The 17,001-nt window shown below is 48.4% G+C and overlaps 1 protein-coding gene across 1 annotated transcript in view; it reads right to left on the bottom strand.

Moving 5' to 3' along the window:
* The window catches only part of LOC147009554 (EMILIN-1-like), a 76,455-nt gene that overhangs the window by 38,536 nt on the left and 20,918 nt on the right, over positions 1 to 17,001 (bottom strand). The window contains exons 2-6 of the mRNA XM_085863374.1: positions 8,524 to 8,649; positions 8,129 to 8,262; positions 6,591 to 6,826; positions 3,379 to 3,546; positions 2,311 to 2,497 (exon numbers count right to left, since the gene is read on the bottom strand). Coding sequence (XP_085719500.1) covers positions 2,311 to 2,497; positions 3,379 to 3,546; positions 6,591 to 6,826; positions 8,129 to 8,262; positions 8,524 to 8,649 — 851 coding nt within the window. The remainder of the gene's footprint in view (positions 1 to 2,310; positions 2,498 to 3,378; positions 3,547 to 6,590; positions 6,827 to 8,128; positions 8,263 to 8,523; positions 8,650 to 17,001) is intronic.

Genomic DNA, 17,001 nt, shown 5'->3' with positions numbered 1-17,001 from the left:
GGCAAAGTGAGCCAACGATTAAGTAAGCCAATGACAAAGTAAGCCAGTGATTAAGTAAGCCAGTGATTAAGTAAGCCAGTGATGAAGTGAGCCAATGACAAAGTAAGCCAGTGATAAAGTGAGCCAATGCTGAAGTAAGCCAGTGATGAAGTGAGCCAATGACGAAGCAAGCCAGTGATAAAGTGAGCCAATGCCGAAGTAAGCCAATGATGTAAGCCAATGACGAAGTAAGCCAATGACGAAGTAAGCCAATGACGAAGCAAGCCAGTGATAAAGTGAGCCAATGCCGAAGTAAGCCAATGATGAAGTAAGCCAATGATAAAGTGAGCCAATGCCAAAGTAAGCCAATGATGAAGTAAGCCAATGACGAAGTAAGCCAATGACGAAGTAAGCCAATGACGAAGTAAGCCAATGACGAAGTAAGCCAATGATGAAGTGAGCCAATGACGAAACAAGCCAGTGATAAAGTGAGCCAGTGATGAAGTGAGCCAACTATGAAGTGAGCCAGCGATGAACTCAGCCAGTGATGAACTCAGCCAGTGATGAAGTGAGCCAATGACGATGTAAGCCAGTGATGAAGTGAGCCAGTGATGAAGTGAGCCATCTATGAAGTGAGCCAGCGATGAAGTGAGCCAGCGATGAAGTGAGCCAGCGATGAAGTCAGCCAGTGATGAAGTGAGCCAATGACGATGTAAGCCAGTGATGAAGTGAGCCAGTGATGAGCTAAGCCAGTGATGAAGTGAGCCAATGACAATGTAAGCCAGCGACAATGTGAGCTCAAAGACGAGTGAAGCCAGCCATGAGGAGTGTCAGCAGTGATGAGCACCTCGAGGCGTGCACCCTGAACCAGCCCTCGTGCTCCTCTCTGTAGTCACTTCTCCTTCACCCTCGAGTCCTCCAGCATGCCGGGAGCTCTGGTGTATGTCCTTTCTCTCCACCCCTCATCGTCCTTCCTCGACCTTCTGGGCAGAGTCCTCTTCTGGGCCATCCTACTGATGGGGCGGCCCCAATAAAAATAAATGCACAACACCTCTTCCGGGCTCCATAGCACACTGCGCCGCCGTGGCTGACACGCACTGGCCAGACAGATCATGACGGCCTGTTTGAAGTGTGAAACACTTTGTGATGGGAAAACAGACCCAAATGCAATCATCTCTCCTATGGCAAGGGTATTAATAAGTCATTCCTTGGCACACCTGAACAACTATCCACCTGCCTACAAGGCCTTCGCCAACAGCTTCATGGAGTACTGCTCTCCCCTCTGGCCTGGCTCCCCTGCATCACACCTTGTTCAGCTTGATGCTGTGGAAATCAAGGCCTTCAAGATCATTGGAATCTTCCATGATGAAGCTGAGTTCATGGGCCTATCACTTTCCCATCACATATAGCTCGGTGGTCTCCCTGTCTTCAATGGTTCTGTTGCCTCCTTTGTAGTCTTACACCCTCTGGTCTTTCCATGTTTTATTCTGCTCCCCCTCCCTCCCGGTTTCTGAAGGGCACACGCGGTGCACCTTCTGGTCACACTCTCAAAATCCAGTATCACTGCCCACCTCCACTCATTCATTCCTCTGTTTTTTTTCCCCCCATCTGTGGAATCAACTTCACAATTCTCTTCAATCTCATTCTTCCCTCCAGGTCTTCCAGACAGCTGTTCACCACCATCTCAGATCATCCCCCATCGAAAACCATTATCTTTTCTAACCCCCGTTAACACCCCCGATCCTCAGACCATCTTCCTGAGCGTTTGTTTCTGTATCCATCTTGTCCACCCCATGCATCCTCTCACACCTCTCTTTCCTCCACACTGCCCTTATTTGGCCAAGTCTCCCTCTATTTTATCCTTCAACCCCACCGTTAGTGTGTCCCTACCCCTCTCTTTACTGTTCCTGTTATTCCGTTGCATCTTGATCCTCGCTCTTCCAAGAGTCATGACTTTGTATGCAGTTATATATTAAAATAAATAAATAAATATATATGTATGTTCTGTGCCAAGTTATCTCAAAAAGTATGTCAGGAAACATGACCATGCTGTGACCTTTACCATTGACCTATTGACCTCAAAAACAATGGGCTCCTCCCTTTTGTACCAGTTTGACTAATTGGTTAAGTTTGGTGAAGATCGGTGTGGAATCGCGACCCGTAGGTGACCGACAGACAGACAAACATTCTCAGGAAGCGAATATAGAGCATTTGCGAATCTTTGATTTCAAGAGTAATAATAATAATAATCACTATTTCCGATTGCTGTTCGGAACACGTGAGTTGCATCACATTCAAATGTCTGCATTGTGCTAAAGGGATAGGAGGCACCTTTAAGTTCAGCAAGGCGGTCAACCAAGAGGGTGTCCAAGAGGACCGTGGACGGGACGGGAAGGACAGCCGAGGGCCGGGTTGCTTCAGTGAGGCGCCGGATCTGTTCGGCCTGACTCCTCACTGTATCTTGGAGGTTGTGCAGAACTTCACTCTTCGCTCGGAGCACAGTCTTCACCTCAAGCATCTGTGGTGCACATTTGTTATCGTGCATCTCAGCAAACTTGTTTTGTTTGCATTTTATACGTTTCATTGTTTTATAACACCTTTCTTCTTCATCATCATTTGTATGCAGCACATGGCTGTTGGCGAGGCCAGATTAAGTGTTTGTGGGCCAGACACCAAATAAATTTGAGGGTCCCCATTCCACCCCAACCCCTCGTAGCTGAGAGTCCAGAAATAAAATGCACACTGCAATAACACAACAAAATGATTATGTGGCTATATATATATATATATATATATATATATATATATATATATATATATATATATATATATATATATATATATATATATATATATATATATATGTACATACCTTTCAAATAGTTTGTTTTGAAGAACTAGCATTAAACTATAATATTCTAGGCTCAGTACGAAAGTAATGCCTCTTATTTTTCAGTTTGTAACCAAAGCGTTGTAGGAAAGCTCTGCGAGATGAAAATGAAAGGTTTGTATCTCCCACCCATTTTCTGGCAGGAATTTCAAAGTTGTTCATGGAACTGGTAATAGCTCATCGACTACAAGAAGGACACTGTGGGATCTTTAACGTCCACTAACTAATGTCAGTAGATGGGACGCCCAGTTTAACGTCCATCCATGGGACGTGCACACATTGTTGAACCACTCTGCTTGTGAAACACTAGGATGACGTTTTATGGCTGGGCTGAGATTTGAACCTTGGCCAGACGGCTTCGAGGCAAGTGTGCACACTTCAAGGCTATCCTGCCATCTTAATTTCTAGGTTGATTAACATTTATTTTCCTTTGCCGAACAAAACATTGGAGTTCAACTCTTTGATGAGCCTTGGTATGGAACAGTGCACCATTATCTTCATTTCCTCACCATGGACATGATGTCATCCAAGCTGGGGGGTTTGGGCTCACCCTGTGGTTTTCCCCTCATCCCTCCATCAAGACCTCCATCGAGGGGCAAAAGGCCATGGGTATGACCGGCCAGTGGTCGTTGGGGACTTGTGATGAGAGCGTTCAACATTGTACCTCTCGTGTCTGCCTGTGACACAGAAGGAAAAACGAAGGTAAGAAGAACGTTGGGGTGAAGGTGATAACGGTAAAACAACAAAGTTCATGATGTTTTTCATCAACATGTTAGCTCTTGTCCATAGTTATCCCTCGCAACCTCTAAATTCGGAGACGAACTTAAAGTAATGCTGCTTCGGGGGCAACGCCGCACCTCATGAGCCTTGTCCAAAGGGGGCAAGTTTGGGAGGTTATGAAAATCAGTTTGTGTGTGAGTCCGCAAGTCGATAAACTTAAACGTAGCACCCCGGGGATGACCTACTTCAATATACCACCCAAGAGGGTGGCCTACTTCAATATGACACCCTGGAAGCCCTTTGGCACAGTTCAGCAAAGTTGTCTAATTCAAACGTAACGTGTTAATGTCTACCTGAACCACAATTTCATTCTATACCTTGAATGCAGATGATGTCCAAGATAGCCGTGACTTGTTTTGAGGGTGTAATTGTCTGCACAACTGCCGATTTGAGTTCTACTGCAAGGCCTACGGGCTCGACTAGCATGCCCAGCGATAACTTAACGATCGGTTGATTTTACACCTTCAATGGTGCATTCTGTCCGACTTAGCCACACCTGTTCCTGAGGGTGTGTTTGTGTGTCTACTGTATCTATTTACTTCCTCCTAAGGTATTTACCTAAGGTGGACGGAGGTTGTGTTTTCACTCCTGCCTGTCTGTTTGTCTGTCTGTGAGCAGGATATCTCAAAAGGTCATGGACGGGTTCGAACAAAACTTGGTGGATGAGTTGGGTAGGTGACAAGAGCAGACCGGTTATGTTTTGGTTCAGGTCCGAATGCAGGTCCGACCTATCAGTGGGATACAAAACGTTAACTGTTCAGCCTGGCGGAGGTAAGTGCTCTACATGGATCCATTGACAAACGTTATCCATGTCAAAAATCTCCATCTCTTCAATTCATTTAGTCCAGAAATTGAGTACAGCACAGAAGTCCTCTCTCTTCTTTTCTTCTTCTTGTGTATGGCAGCTTGGCAGCTGGGTAGCTATCATTTTGTTGGGGCATGACAATGCCACTGATGCTGTGCCCCTCCACCAGCAAGCTGGTACTCATTTCACTGACCTCCGAAGGATGACAGGCTGAGTCAACCCCACCTGGTGTTAAGTCGGCAACAAACAGGACTCCAACTCAGGACCCAATAAGATCTCAAGTCAGCCACCCTAACCGCTAAGCCAACACCAAGCTTACGAAACTCCCTCTGAAACACCCTTAGCACAGTGGGCTTGACTGTGGTTACCCCCTTCAGTGGATACAACTCGGTTCTCATTTCGGGGGATTAAATGGAAGCCGCATGGACTTCAATCTGGTGAATATGTTGAGCAAGACAAAAACCTCCCAATGACAGGATTCTGAGAAGTGTTCCGCCATGGATACTTCCTCTTATTCCATCTGGCATGACTTGAATTCCCAAAACAAAACAAAAAGTGTGATGAACTTTATGTACCGGACATACTGTTTTTGGGACACAGGGTCAAGGCTCGTGGAAGAGCTAGAACACTGAATGGGCCAGGACGAGAGAGAAAAAAGAGAAAAAAAAAAAAGAGAGAAAGAGAGAAAGAGAGAAAGAGAGAAAGAGAGAAAGAGAGAAAGAGAGAGAAAGAGAGAGAAAGAGAGAGAGAGAGAAAGAGAGAGAAAGAAAGAGAAAGAGAGAGAAAGAGAGAGAAAGAGAGAGAAAGAGAGAGAAAGAGAGAGAAAGAGAGAGAAAGAGAGAGAAGAGAGAGAGAAAGAGAGAAAGAGAGAAAGAGAGAAAGAGAGAAAAGAGAGAAAGAGAGAGAAAGAGAGAAAGAGAGAAAGAGAGAGAAAGAGAGAGAAAGAGAGAGAAGAGAGAGAAAGAGAGAGAAAGAGAGAGAAGAGAGAGAAAAGAGAGAAAGAGAGAGAGAAAGAGAGAAAGAGAGAAAGAGAGAAAGAGAGAAAGAGAGAGAAAGAGAGAGAAAGAGAGAGAAAGAGAGAGAAAGAGAGAGAAAGAGAGAGAAAGAGAGAGAAAGAGAGAGAAGAGAGAGAAAGAGAGAGAAAGAGAGAAAGAGAGAGAAAGAGAGAGAAAGAGAGAAAGAGAGAAAGAGAGAGAAAGAGAGAGACAGAGAGAGAAAGAGAGAGAAAGAGAGAGAAAGAGAAAGAGAGAGAGATAGAGAGAGAAAGAGAAAGAGAAAGAAAGACAGAGAGAGAGAGAGAGAGAAAGAGAGAAAGAGAGAAAGAGAGAGAGAGAGAGAGAGAGAGAGAGAGAGAGAGAGAGAGAGAGAGAGAGAGAGAGAGAGAGAGAGAAAGACAGAGAGAGAGAGAGAGAGAGAGAGAGAGAGAGAGAGAGAGAGAGAGAGAGAGAGAGAGAGAGAGAGAGAGAGAGAGAGAGAGAGAGAGAGAGAGAGACACAGAGAGAGAGAGAGAGAGAGAGAGAGAGAGAGAGAGAGAGAGAGAGAGAGAGAGAGAGAGAGAGAGAGAGAGAGAGAGAGAGAGAGAGAGAGAGAGAGAGAGAGAGAGAGAGAGAGAGAGAGAGAGAGAGAGAGAGAGAGAGAGAGAGAGAGAGAGAGAGAGAGAGAGAGAGAGAGAGAGAGAGAGAGAGAGATACAAACAGCAAGGTTGAAGGACAAAATGGAGGGAGACTTAGACAAACAATGGGTGTTGGGAGGAAAGAGGGGTAGAGGAGGACACATGGGGTGGACAAGATGGATATAGAAGCAAACTCCCAGGTAGGAGAAACTGAAAATTTGGAAGGTGGTGGGGTTGGGGATGGGGGATTAATGGGGTTGTGGAGGTCAGAGGGAGAGGGAGGATAATGAGATGAAAAATCAGTAAATAATGAGACATTTTACTCGTAAATTTGCAAACACTGAGAAGTTACGAACGAGATGACAAGACTTTTGAGATGACGTTCATATTAAGAAAAACAAAAAACTGATTAGATTGGGGGAAATTACTTGATTTGGCAGATTCAACCTCAGCAATAGACATGTTACCCCTTATGGTGAAATCATGTGACCACCATAAACAGGTATTAGTTATATTGCACACACCAGCAGGTCCTGCAGGCCATCCAAAGTGATGGAAAGCTGTCGCACACTCTCCTCCAGGTTAGCGACTCGTCGTCCGGTTGCTTGGGGATGCCCAGGGGTCCAGGCGTCGATCTTTCCGTCAGGCTGGCCGAGCGGTTGGTGTGGTCGACTCGGCAGGACCGCTCCAGAGAGAGCTAAGCTTGGGACCGACGCGGGTGGTATGTTTACCCCTGGCACAGGGAGATGTGGTTTCCTCCCTAGAGGAAGGATGGGGAATCAAGGACCAGGAAAGGAGTCTGACATTGAAACAAGGAGGATCTGGGGACCGCAGACTGCATTCGGCGTGTTGGGATATCAAGTTTTTCACAACATTCCTGTAAAATTAGCTTTCGAGGGACTTGAGGAGTCAAAATGTTTCGATGCAACCTGATTCACACTTCCATTAAGATTCTTAGAAATCATCAGAAAACATCCATTCAGTCACAGAATTACTTTCGCAAGGTGATATCACAGGTTTACAAGCAACTAAATATACGAGGCATAAAGGTGTGACCATCATAGGGAGAGGGTCTCTTGAGTCTCGCCCAAGACTATCGCAACACCCGTCTGTTTGTCTGTCTGTGTGTGTGTGTGTGTGTCCGCGTCTTTATATTTTCTCTTTCAAAATGGTTTTCTTCGCAACTGCTTGTCCGATCGATGCAAAACTTTAAACATAGGAAGGGACTCCCCTTGGAGAATATTGTGTTGATAACTCTGACGTCATAGGTCAAATGGTATGGCAGCTATATTGGATTGAAAATAAAAACGAAAACATTTTTTTCTCTCCAGAACCGCTTAACAGATCGATGTGAAACCTCATACGTATGATCGACTAGCGTCGGGGAATATCGTTCGATATTCACCTTTATTGACGCAATTTAGCCTTAATGTGCACAAATATGGTCGTAAAAATATCCTAATAATTAGTCAATAATCAATAAAGCTATGGATAATGCCAATGGATGCGACATAATAGGGTGCATGGATGATACGGGTAAATGGACCATAATAATGTTATATCCGGCAATGTCAGTTTCTAAACCGCACCGGGCCCGGGACCCTGATTATGGTATTTCAGTCCCTTTGCTTGACCGATATTTTCTTCAACCAAACCCATCGCGGTATTTTGACCTCTGATGGAATGAACCAGCTTGAGGACTGAGCTCCAAGCCCAGGTCCTTACTCTTTGTCCGACATATACGCCGGTGTAATCAACTTATCTCAGTGGTACGAGGGCACACAGCCTCAAGGTCACACCATCATCCAGGTTAGGTTGTTCTTTTCTCATAGACGAAACCATAGTTGTTTTTTTTGTTTCTCGACTGGCTATGTAGTACAATGGGAATGTACCATCGAGAGTTTAACCCATCATGCACCTTCAGACACAATCTGTTGAAATAAATACGTGAGGCTGACTTGGAGGAGCTTGAGTGGTATTGTGAAGAGTTGTCAGATTATGCATTTTCTGAATATGAAGTTTAACCATTTGCCTCCCCCTTAACCGTCACCGCAGATCTTACCCTGTCCCTTGGCCCATCCGGTGGGTCGGGTAACCTGGCAGTTGGTGCTGGTGAAACCCGGGCAACACCTCCAACGTAGCTCCGTCACCGTTTTGTAACCGATGCGGTAAATGGGTTTCATGTACGTATGATAACTAGGTGGAGAGGACAGCATGGAGATGGACAAAAGAGGGAAGGAGAGAACACAAAAAAATGGTGGAAACAGTTACCTACAGGTTTCGATGGTTGAGGAGGAGGTATTACAGTGAGAATGCTGAATACGAGAAATGGCGAAGAATCAGAAAAGAAGACATTCTAAGAGATAACCTTAAAGAACACCTTAAGGATGGTGTGATGCGATTAGTTAGGTTGAAGGGAAGGGGACAGCCGTGGAATGGAGGAGTTTGATGGCTCACGTTGTGAAGTGGCTGCACTTGCTGTGTTTCCAAGGACAGGAGCGACGTGACGGCCGCACGCGCATCTCCGTACTGTTGATAACGGCGCACGATATTGTGCGTGTATTAACGTAGGTACACCAGTTTCTAATTGGAACAGGGAGAAAGACAAGCAGAAGTCGAGGTTGGACATCATGCGAGGTGTACTCCCATTTGGGATCCTGCACTGCACAAAACAGAAGGTTAAAATATATATACTCATTCATTCTTTGGAAACAATCCAGCTATTCTTAATTAAAGAAAAAACAATCTCTCGACATTGTTTGAAAAGTCCTCTTTACTACCGGTACTATGCAGATGATTCGTCGTCATGGAAACCCTGTTTGTTTGATTTTGGGAAAGTTTGAAAACTTTCTAGCACCTGGAATAAAACTTTCAGTCTCGATTCAAGCGACTCGCTGACTCTATCTCTTGAAACTTCTATTTTGTAAAATATTTTATCTAGGGCATTGAGGATCATGGAAGAGCGAGGTGACGGAGAGTAAAAAGGCAACGCGGTGACAATACGGCCATGGCTGGACAAGTCAAGCAACAGATTGAGCTAACAAGAAAGGAAGACAGAGAGAGGAGATGAGGAAACAAGAACACGCAAGGAACAGGGTTGGGTTATTGGGTAGGTATGGTTAATAAAGATTGTGGTGGGGATGGTGGATTGGAGGTGCCGAGAGACGTGGACGGTGGGTGGCATGAGATGGGAGACCTTGAAGGTAGATAAAGGTTCAGTTGTGCTTCAGCTGTCATGAAGACCTGCATGAGATGGCGAATTGGGGAGTGGCGGTGACATAAGATGGGGATTGGGGAGTGGGGTGACATGAGATGGTGATTGGGGAGTGGGGGTGACATGAGATGGTGAATGGGGAGTGGCGGTGACATAAGATAGCGATTGGGGAGTGGGGGTGACATAAGATGGTGGATGACATGAGTTGGTGAATGGAGAGTGGCGGTGACATAAGATGGGGATTGGGGAGTGGGGGTGACATGAGATGGTGGATGACATGAGTTGGTGAATGGAGAGTGGCGGTGACATAAGATGGGGATTGGGGAGTGGGGGTGACATGAGATGGTGGATGACATGAGTTGGGGAATGGGGAGTGGGGGGTGACATAAGATGGGGATTGGGGAGTGGCAGTGACAGAAGATGGTGGATGACATGAGTTGGGGAATGGGGAGTGGCGGTGACATAAGATGGGGATTGGGGAGTGTGGGTGACATGAGATGGTGGATGACATGAGATGGGGAATGGGGAGTGTGGGTGACATAAGATGGGGATTGGGGTGTCGGGGTTGTAGTGTCGTGGCAGAGGTGTGAACAGGCAGACACGAGCCGGAGGGTAACACAACTCCGCATTATTTCCTCGAGCGGGAGGGTCGGCGTAGGATGCCCGTAACTCCGCTTTCGTACGCACTCGATGCACTCGACAAGCACACGACCTACAATACACTGCTAATGATACCACACGCTGCTAACTGGTGCTACTGGTGCTACAAGTCCCTAGTGGGCGAGTCGGGACATATGAAGCCACAACCACGTGACCACCACCATCCGTGACTTGGGGCTCCGCCCATACACCACACTCCTCCCTCCTAAAAGTATGATTATAAAATGACAATCATAATGACAAGCATAATTGGCAAAGCATACTACGATACAAAAAAAGCAAAGAGGAACAAAATGACATTAACCAAGTAAAATCCTCCCAGTACCACGTCACTTGATCTAACCCTGGGGTGATGGTCGGGCTGAGAATCAAACCCAGATGAGACGGCCCAAAAGAAAAGCGTGCTTCATCCGCACAACCTGTAACAATAATGCCATCGTTGTAATCTGGCACGTAATACACCCTTCTATCCCCATCACATCATATACTGTGCCGGTGCGAGTGAGTTGCACTCCAAATGCAGTAGACTGTAGAAGCGCCCCCAGGTGGCCCATGCTTACACGCCTCCCGGCGAGGTCGAGGTGACACCCCAAGCGAACCTCCCCCGGCACCATCAAATGCCCCCGGTCGACAAGTTGGCACATCTCCCTCAGACAGGACCGAATCAGGTAAACACCCCGAGCCTGCAAGCCCCGCGGGCGCCAGCGCGGCTGACCTTGGCGAGACCAGAGGTCTGCGCTCCATGGCGCCAGGCACGTCTGACCTTGGCAATATCAGGGGTGTGGGTGACGCTGAACAGCGAACCTGTCCCGGCTCCCCGCCATCAACTCGAACCAGGCAATTAGCCGGCTCTATTACCTGCTGTCCCACACCAAAAACGCGCACCAACGCCGGGCGCAACACCGCCCCTGCCACCGACCCCTCAGGTCGCAGCAAATCCAGCCGAGACTTCAACGCACGTCCACACAGACGATCAGCGTAGACTGGATGCACAGCAATGTCATAAAGCAGCAAAAACATCGTTGGCGCAGATGCAAACTTCTCTTTACGTACAACGCGTTCCCACAGTATAATTCTAACACATGCGGCTGCAGCGAACTGCGGACTGTCATCGAAGACCGGGATCTGGTAGACCTCTTTATTAGCAACGATCGTCCGCAAGTTCTTCACATCAGAGAAAGCATTGATTCCAATCAAACACATTTTGCTCACACACGGACCGTCAGCATTTGCTTTTATAACGCCAAGCTTAATCACTCGTGCTGCGAGAATCAAACATACAACAATTAACAAATCATGAACCATGCTGCGCGCAAGCCTCTTGGTTGTCACGACGCTGAGGCGACTTGCGTGCAGGTCCTCATCTGAACGTCGAAGAGGACACCGTCGATGGTCGCGTTCCGCGAACTTCTTGAATGCGACCGGTTCGCTCCAATCCCCCGTTGAAATTGCCTGAACGACACAGGCGTGCACTGTATCATGAGCCGATTCCCCCGCGACCTGCTTGGTGGTGACCTGGCCCTTGGGTCTCGAGGGAGGCCCGGGCCCAAACGGAGGTACGGGGCCCGAAGGAGACACAGGCGCACCTGGAGGTACAAACTCCACAAGAGGAACCTCCTCCCACCGACCCTCTAATCGGCTCGGCACGGGATGTCCAAGGCCACTGGCTGGTGCCATCCCGTATAGTTGTATGCGGGCCAACCAGCTCCGACCCAAAAGGGCGGGCCCTCCCCTCGCACCACGAACAGCGAGAGCGTGACCCGCTGACCTTGATGGGCGACCAAGACGTGTGCCCTGCCAACCGCTGGTAGCGCTTCGCCGGTATACGTGTGCAAACGCGAGGGTAGACCTAAAAAGGCGTAGACCGGGGAGTGCACGAGCGGTGCGCTCGCTTATGATTGACACCGCCGCTCCGGTACCAACTTGAAACACAATCGGCGTTACATCCACAAAACCTCGCATAGGCTGCAGGTAAAAAAGGCTGTATAGGCTGTAAAAGCGTACGTCATGCACAACACCTCGTACCGGTCGAAGGTCTCGCACCGTGTCACTGGGGTTGCCTCGTACCGCCTGCAGATGTCCCCGAGTGTTCAGATCGCCGTCCGACTGGCCGCGCTGCAACGTTTGGCCACGACCCGCAGTGAAGACTGTGCGTGCGGCCGTGGGCGCTTGGTACACCGCGCGGACCTCCGGATCACCTGTCATGCTCTGGCCATCGAGAGCCGGGACATCCCTCACAGTCTGTGCGACGGCCGATGCCGCTTCTGAGTTGAATGTAATGTCCTCGTCCTTTAGCCGTGGCATTGCAGAAACCATTTCCGACTCTTGCCAACCAGAAATAAAACGATCTTCGAGCCCGGCCTGCCGTTCACTCGACGTGAATTCGCAGGCGACGGCGAGATGTCTCACCCGTGCGGCGAAACTCGCGATGCGCTTCCCTGGGCTCCTCGCCAGGTGGTCGAACTCGTACCGCGTGAGCTGTGCTGATTCTCCTGGCGCTCTGTGGCGCCCTACAATCCAATTGTCCCGGCAACGACTCAAAGTCAATGCCGAGGAAAACAGGCACTCTGCACGCGTCGATCCGAAACAGACTCGTCGCCAAACTGTAGTGTCGTGGCAGAGGTGCGAACAGGCAGACACGAGCCGGAGGGTAACACAACTCCGCTTTATTGCCTCGAGCGGGAGGGTAGGCGTAGGATGCCTGTAACTCCGCTTTAGTACGCACTCGATGCACTCTACAGGCGCACAACCTACAGGACACTGCTAATGATACCACATGCTGCTAACTGGTGCTACTGGTGCTACAAGTCCCTAGTGGGCGAGTCGGGACATATGAAGCCACAACCACCTGACCACCACCATCCGTGACTCGGGGCTCCACCCATACAATACATGCTCCGCCCATACACCACAGGGGTGACATGAGATGGTGAATGACATGAGTTGGTGAATGGGGAGTGGGGGGTGACATAAGATGGGGATTGGGGAGTTGGGGTGACATGAGATGGTGGATGACATGAGTTGGTGAATGGGGAGTGGGGGTGACATAAGATGGGGATTGGGGAGTCGGGGTGACATGAGATGGTGGATGACATGAGTTGGTGAATGGGGAGTCGGGGTGACATTAGATGCTGGATTACATGAGATGGTGAATGGGGAGTGGGGGTGACTAAGATGGGGATTGGGGACTTGGGGTGATATGAGATGGTGGATGACATGAGTTGGTTAATGGGGAGTCAGGGTGACATGAGATGCTGGATTACATGAGATGGTGATGCACCACCTGCTTGAAGTCCTGGAGAGAAGAGTGTGATTGAACCTTTTCTGAAACCACTTAAAATCGGTTGATACAAACTCAAATTGAGGAATTTATTTACATTTTTTGCTTCTGCCATAATGACACCACATAGCCATTGCTGTTTAAGTGCTCTTTTCACGTTTATTTAAAAAAAAAAAATCAGCAAAAATACCCATCTCCAGTGACGGGAAAAGGTGAAGTTAATTTATCATTTTCAAATTATTTCATGGATTTTACAAAAGGGTGAATTGTGTTGCACTCTCGGTTTCACTCCAAGCCAAAGCTCTGAGATACTTATACGACCCACCGCAAAATGTTGGTGCAACATGAGGCGTGGAGATTCAATTTGTATAAAAAGAGGGCAAAATAAAGAGATTTTAAATAGTGTTACTCCATGAAGATCCGACATTCCGACTATTAAATCGACTTTAATCCACATGTTCATGTTCATTTTAAAAACTACTGGAAGGGACAGTAAAGTGACTTGATGATATTGCATCAAGAAAAGTGAAATTAAAATGCAAAATAACCAATCAGTAGCTTTTCCAATGCAGCACGGGAAGTGGGTGCCACGGACGGGAGACAGACGAATGCACACGCAGGCACCTCGGTTCACAATAAAACAATAAAATAGGACTTCCTGTAACACTTAAAGTGGGGTACAAAAGTCTGAGTCTAGTTAAATCAATACAGTACCAATCTTTCTCATACCAGAATTAAAAAAATAATAATTTTCACAATAGCGAAGATATTTATTCATATTCTTTCATTCTTTTTGTACACAGTATTGAGGATCATGGATGAGCTAGAACAATGAACTTCCCAATGGCACGATGAGTGGTGTGCAGGGTGATGGTGCAGGAAGGTGAAAGGAGCGATGGAGTGGAGGCATGGGATTGTGAGGTGGTGACCACGTTTCCAGAGAGCAGTCTTCTCTATCCCAATGACGAAGCACAGTGGAAGATGATGAGAGCGAGCAAGAGACACAGAGAGTGAGAGAGAGCGATAGCAAATGATCTTCTCTTCCAAAGGGTCCCACTTCCACACTGTCTATGCACATGTGCAGACCCACGCCTCATGAACTCTCTGTACCTTTCCACAGAGTTTATGCATGATGGGTCCTCTGGCCCACTCTCTGTACCCTAGGATCACCTTCGCATGCGGAGGGTCCCATGATTGGCTGCTTGCTGCTTGTGGGAGGTGCCATCCTCCAGGCAGTCCCACCCACGTGACGGCCCCAATAAAAATAAGTCCATCCCCTCTTCTGGGCCCTACAAGCAGGCGACGCCACCATGACTTGTGTTGCACCGGAAAAACAGATAGTGATTGATCCTTTAGAAGCGTGATGCGCATCTGTTGTGCCAAGTTGCCAAAAGACCTCACCTGGCCCCGCCCGCAAACAAAAGATTTTTACACATACAATGTTCTCCGAGCTTTGCTGTCTCCTAGCTAACAAAACAACAAACAATCCAGCGATGGATTCTCACTCCCCCAGGACCCTTTCCACGTAACACTGGATATCGGTTCTGACGGCACAAGAACCAAGATTAGACCGTGAAGAACGTGTCCTCTCAAATCACATGATTATACATAAACAAAGCACTTCACCAGTGGCTGATTCTGAATCAAATGTGTTTTGAAAGGTGGAGAATTGTTACATTTTCGAGTCTTTTCCAGTTTTATATCCAATTGACAAAGGAATTATTTATTTTGAGAATTTCTCATTGTTATCTTCACATGGTAACCAAATAGAGGTGGTTGGTTGAGCCCGAGCCCATAGATTTGTGGCTTGGCCATCACCATAGCCTATGACCTAGGCCTAGGCCTACGATTCATTGGCTTTCATAGTCCACAGGCCTAGATTCAAGGTGATCGATATTTGAGGACAATCTTGAGGCCGGATTCCCTCATGATTTATGAGTAGGTGATCATTTGTAATAAAGTGTTGGAGGGACTCCACCACCATCGTCATCATAACAAATCGATTGGCCAAATGAAACGGGACGCACCCTGCAACGAAGACCACAAGGTGGCGATATTGAACCGCGTTAGTGCGATATTTTGAGTTTGACTTGCCCTTGGGTAATCGATTTATTACGAATAACAATATTGCGAAATTTGGGACCACCCATCCCATGTGCCCCACACGTCCTCACTTATTTCTATTTCCCCCCAAATATTTACCTTCTCTCCATACTCCCCCAATTGTTCTGTCCCGAAACATGCTCTTCCTTGGCTTTAATTATCCTTCTCTCCACCGCCCTTCTTCCCAGTGTGTAAGCAGCATGTCTCTTTATAAACCACAACCGCAGGCAATGAATGCACTTCAAGCCAAACTGGCTTCAACATTCCAGACACTCCACGCCTCCATTAACACTCCCCGCCTACATATACTCACACCCCGCCGACAGTAACACTCCCCGCCTACATATACTCACTCACACCCCACCTACATCAACACTCACCGCCTACATATACTCAGACCCCGCCTACATTAACACTCCCCGCCTACATATACTCACACCCCACCTACATTAACACTCCCCACCTACATATACTCACACCCCACCTACATTAACACTCCCCGCATACATATACTCACTCCCTGCCTACATTAACACTCCCCGCCTACATATACTCACACCCGCCTACATATACTAACACCCCACCGACATTAACACTCCCCGCCGACATATACTCACTCACACCCCACCTACATTAACACTCCCCGCCTACATATACTCAGACCCTGCCTACATTAACACTCCCCGCCTACATATACTCACACCCGCCTTCATTAACACTCCCTGCCTACATATACTCACACGCCACCTACATTAACACTCCCCGCCTACATATTCTCACACAATGCCGAAATTAACACACCCCGCCGACATATACTCACACCTCGCCTACATTAACACTCCCTGCCTACAAATACTCATGTCCTGCCTGCATTAACATTTCCCACCCACATATACTCATGCCCCACCTACCCCTCGTGCCACTTTCCCATTCCTTCCCACCGCCTTCCCATTCCCTCCCCTCGCACTGCCTTCCCATTCCCTGCCCTCACCTTCCCATTCACTCCTCTCGCATTGCCTTCCCATTCCCTCCCCTCGCATCACCTTCCCTCTCCCTCCCCTCCCCTCGTGTCGTCTCTCCCATTCCCTCCCCTCCCCATATGTCGCCTTCCCATTCCCATTCCCTCCCCTCACATCGCCTTCCCATTCCCTCCCCTCCCTCCTCGAGCCACCTTCCCATTCCCTTCCCTCCCCTCACGCCACCTTCCCATTCACAGTACCTCCCCTCGTGTCACCTTCCCATTCCCTGCCCTCCCCTCCCGCCACCTTCCCATTCCCTCCCCTCATGCCACCTTCCCATTCCCCCCCCTTTCCTCACACCGCCTTCCCATTCCCAATCCCTCCCGCCACCTTCCCATTCCCAATCCCATTCCCTCACATGGTTTCCCCTTCTCTCACGTTGCCTTCCCCTCTGCTCCTGCCGCGCTGCTCTCCCCCCCCCACACTGCTCTCCCCCCTCGTGCTGCATTCTCCCTCCCTCCTCGCGCTCTTCTCCCCCCACCCACGCTGCCTTCTCTTCCCCCATGCTACCTTCTCCCCCCCCCCTCGTGCTGCCTCCCCCCACCCTCCATGCGCTGCCTCTCCCCCCACCCCCACGCTGCCTTCCCCCCACCCCCTTGCGCTGCCTTCCCATACACATACATATATATGTCGACTATCGACTCCGGACACGGGCCGCT

This window comes from Eptatretus burgeri, chromosome 17 (genome assembly GCF_056783735.1).
Source record: "Eptatretus burgeri isolate ZD-2024b chromosome 17, Ebu_testis_v1, whole genome shotgun sequence".
Taxonomy (NCBI): domain Eukaryota; kingdom Metazoa; phylum Chordata; class Myxini; order Myxiniformes; family Myxinidae; genus Eptatretus; species Eptatretus burgeri.
The sequence above is the reverse complement of the archived record's forward strand: the minus strand, read 5'-3'. Positions and strand labels throughout refer to the sequence as shown.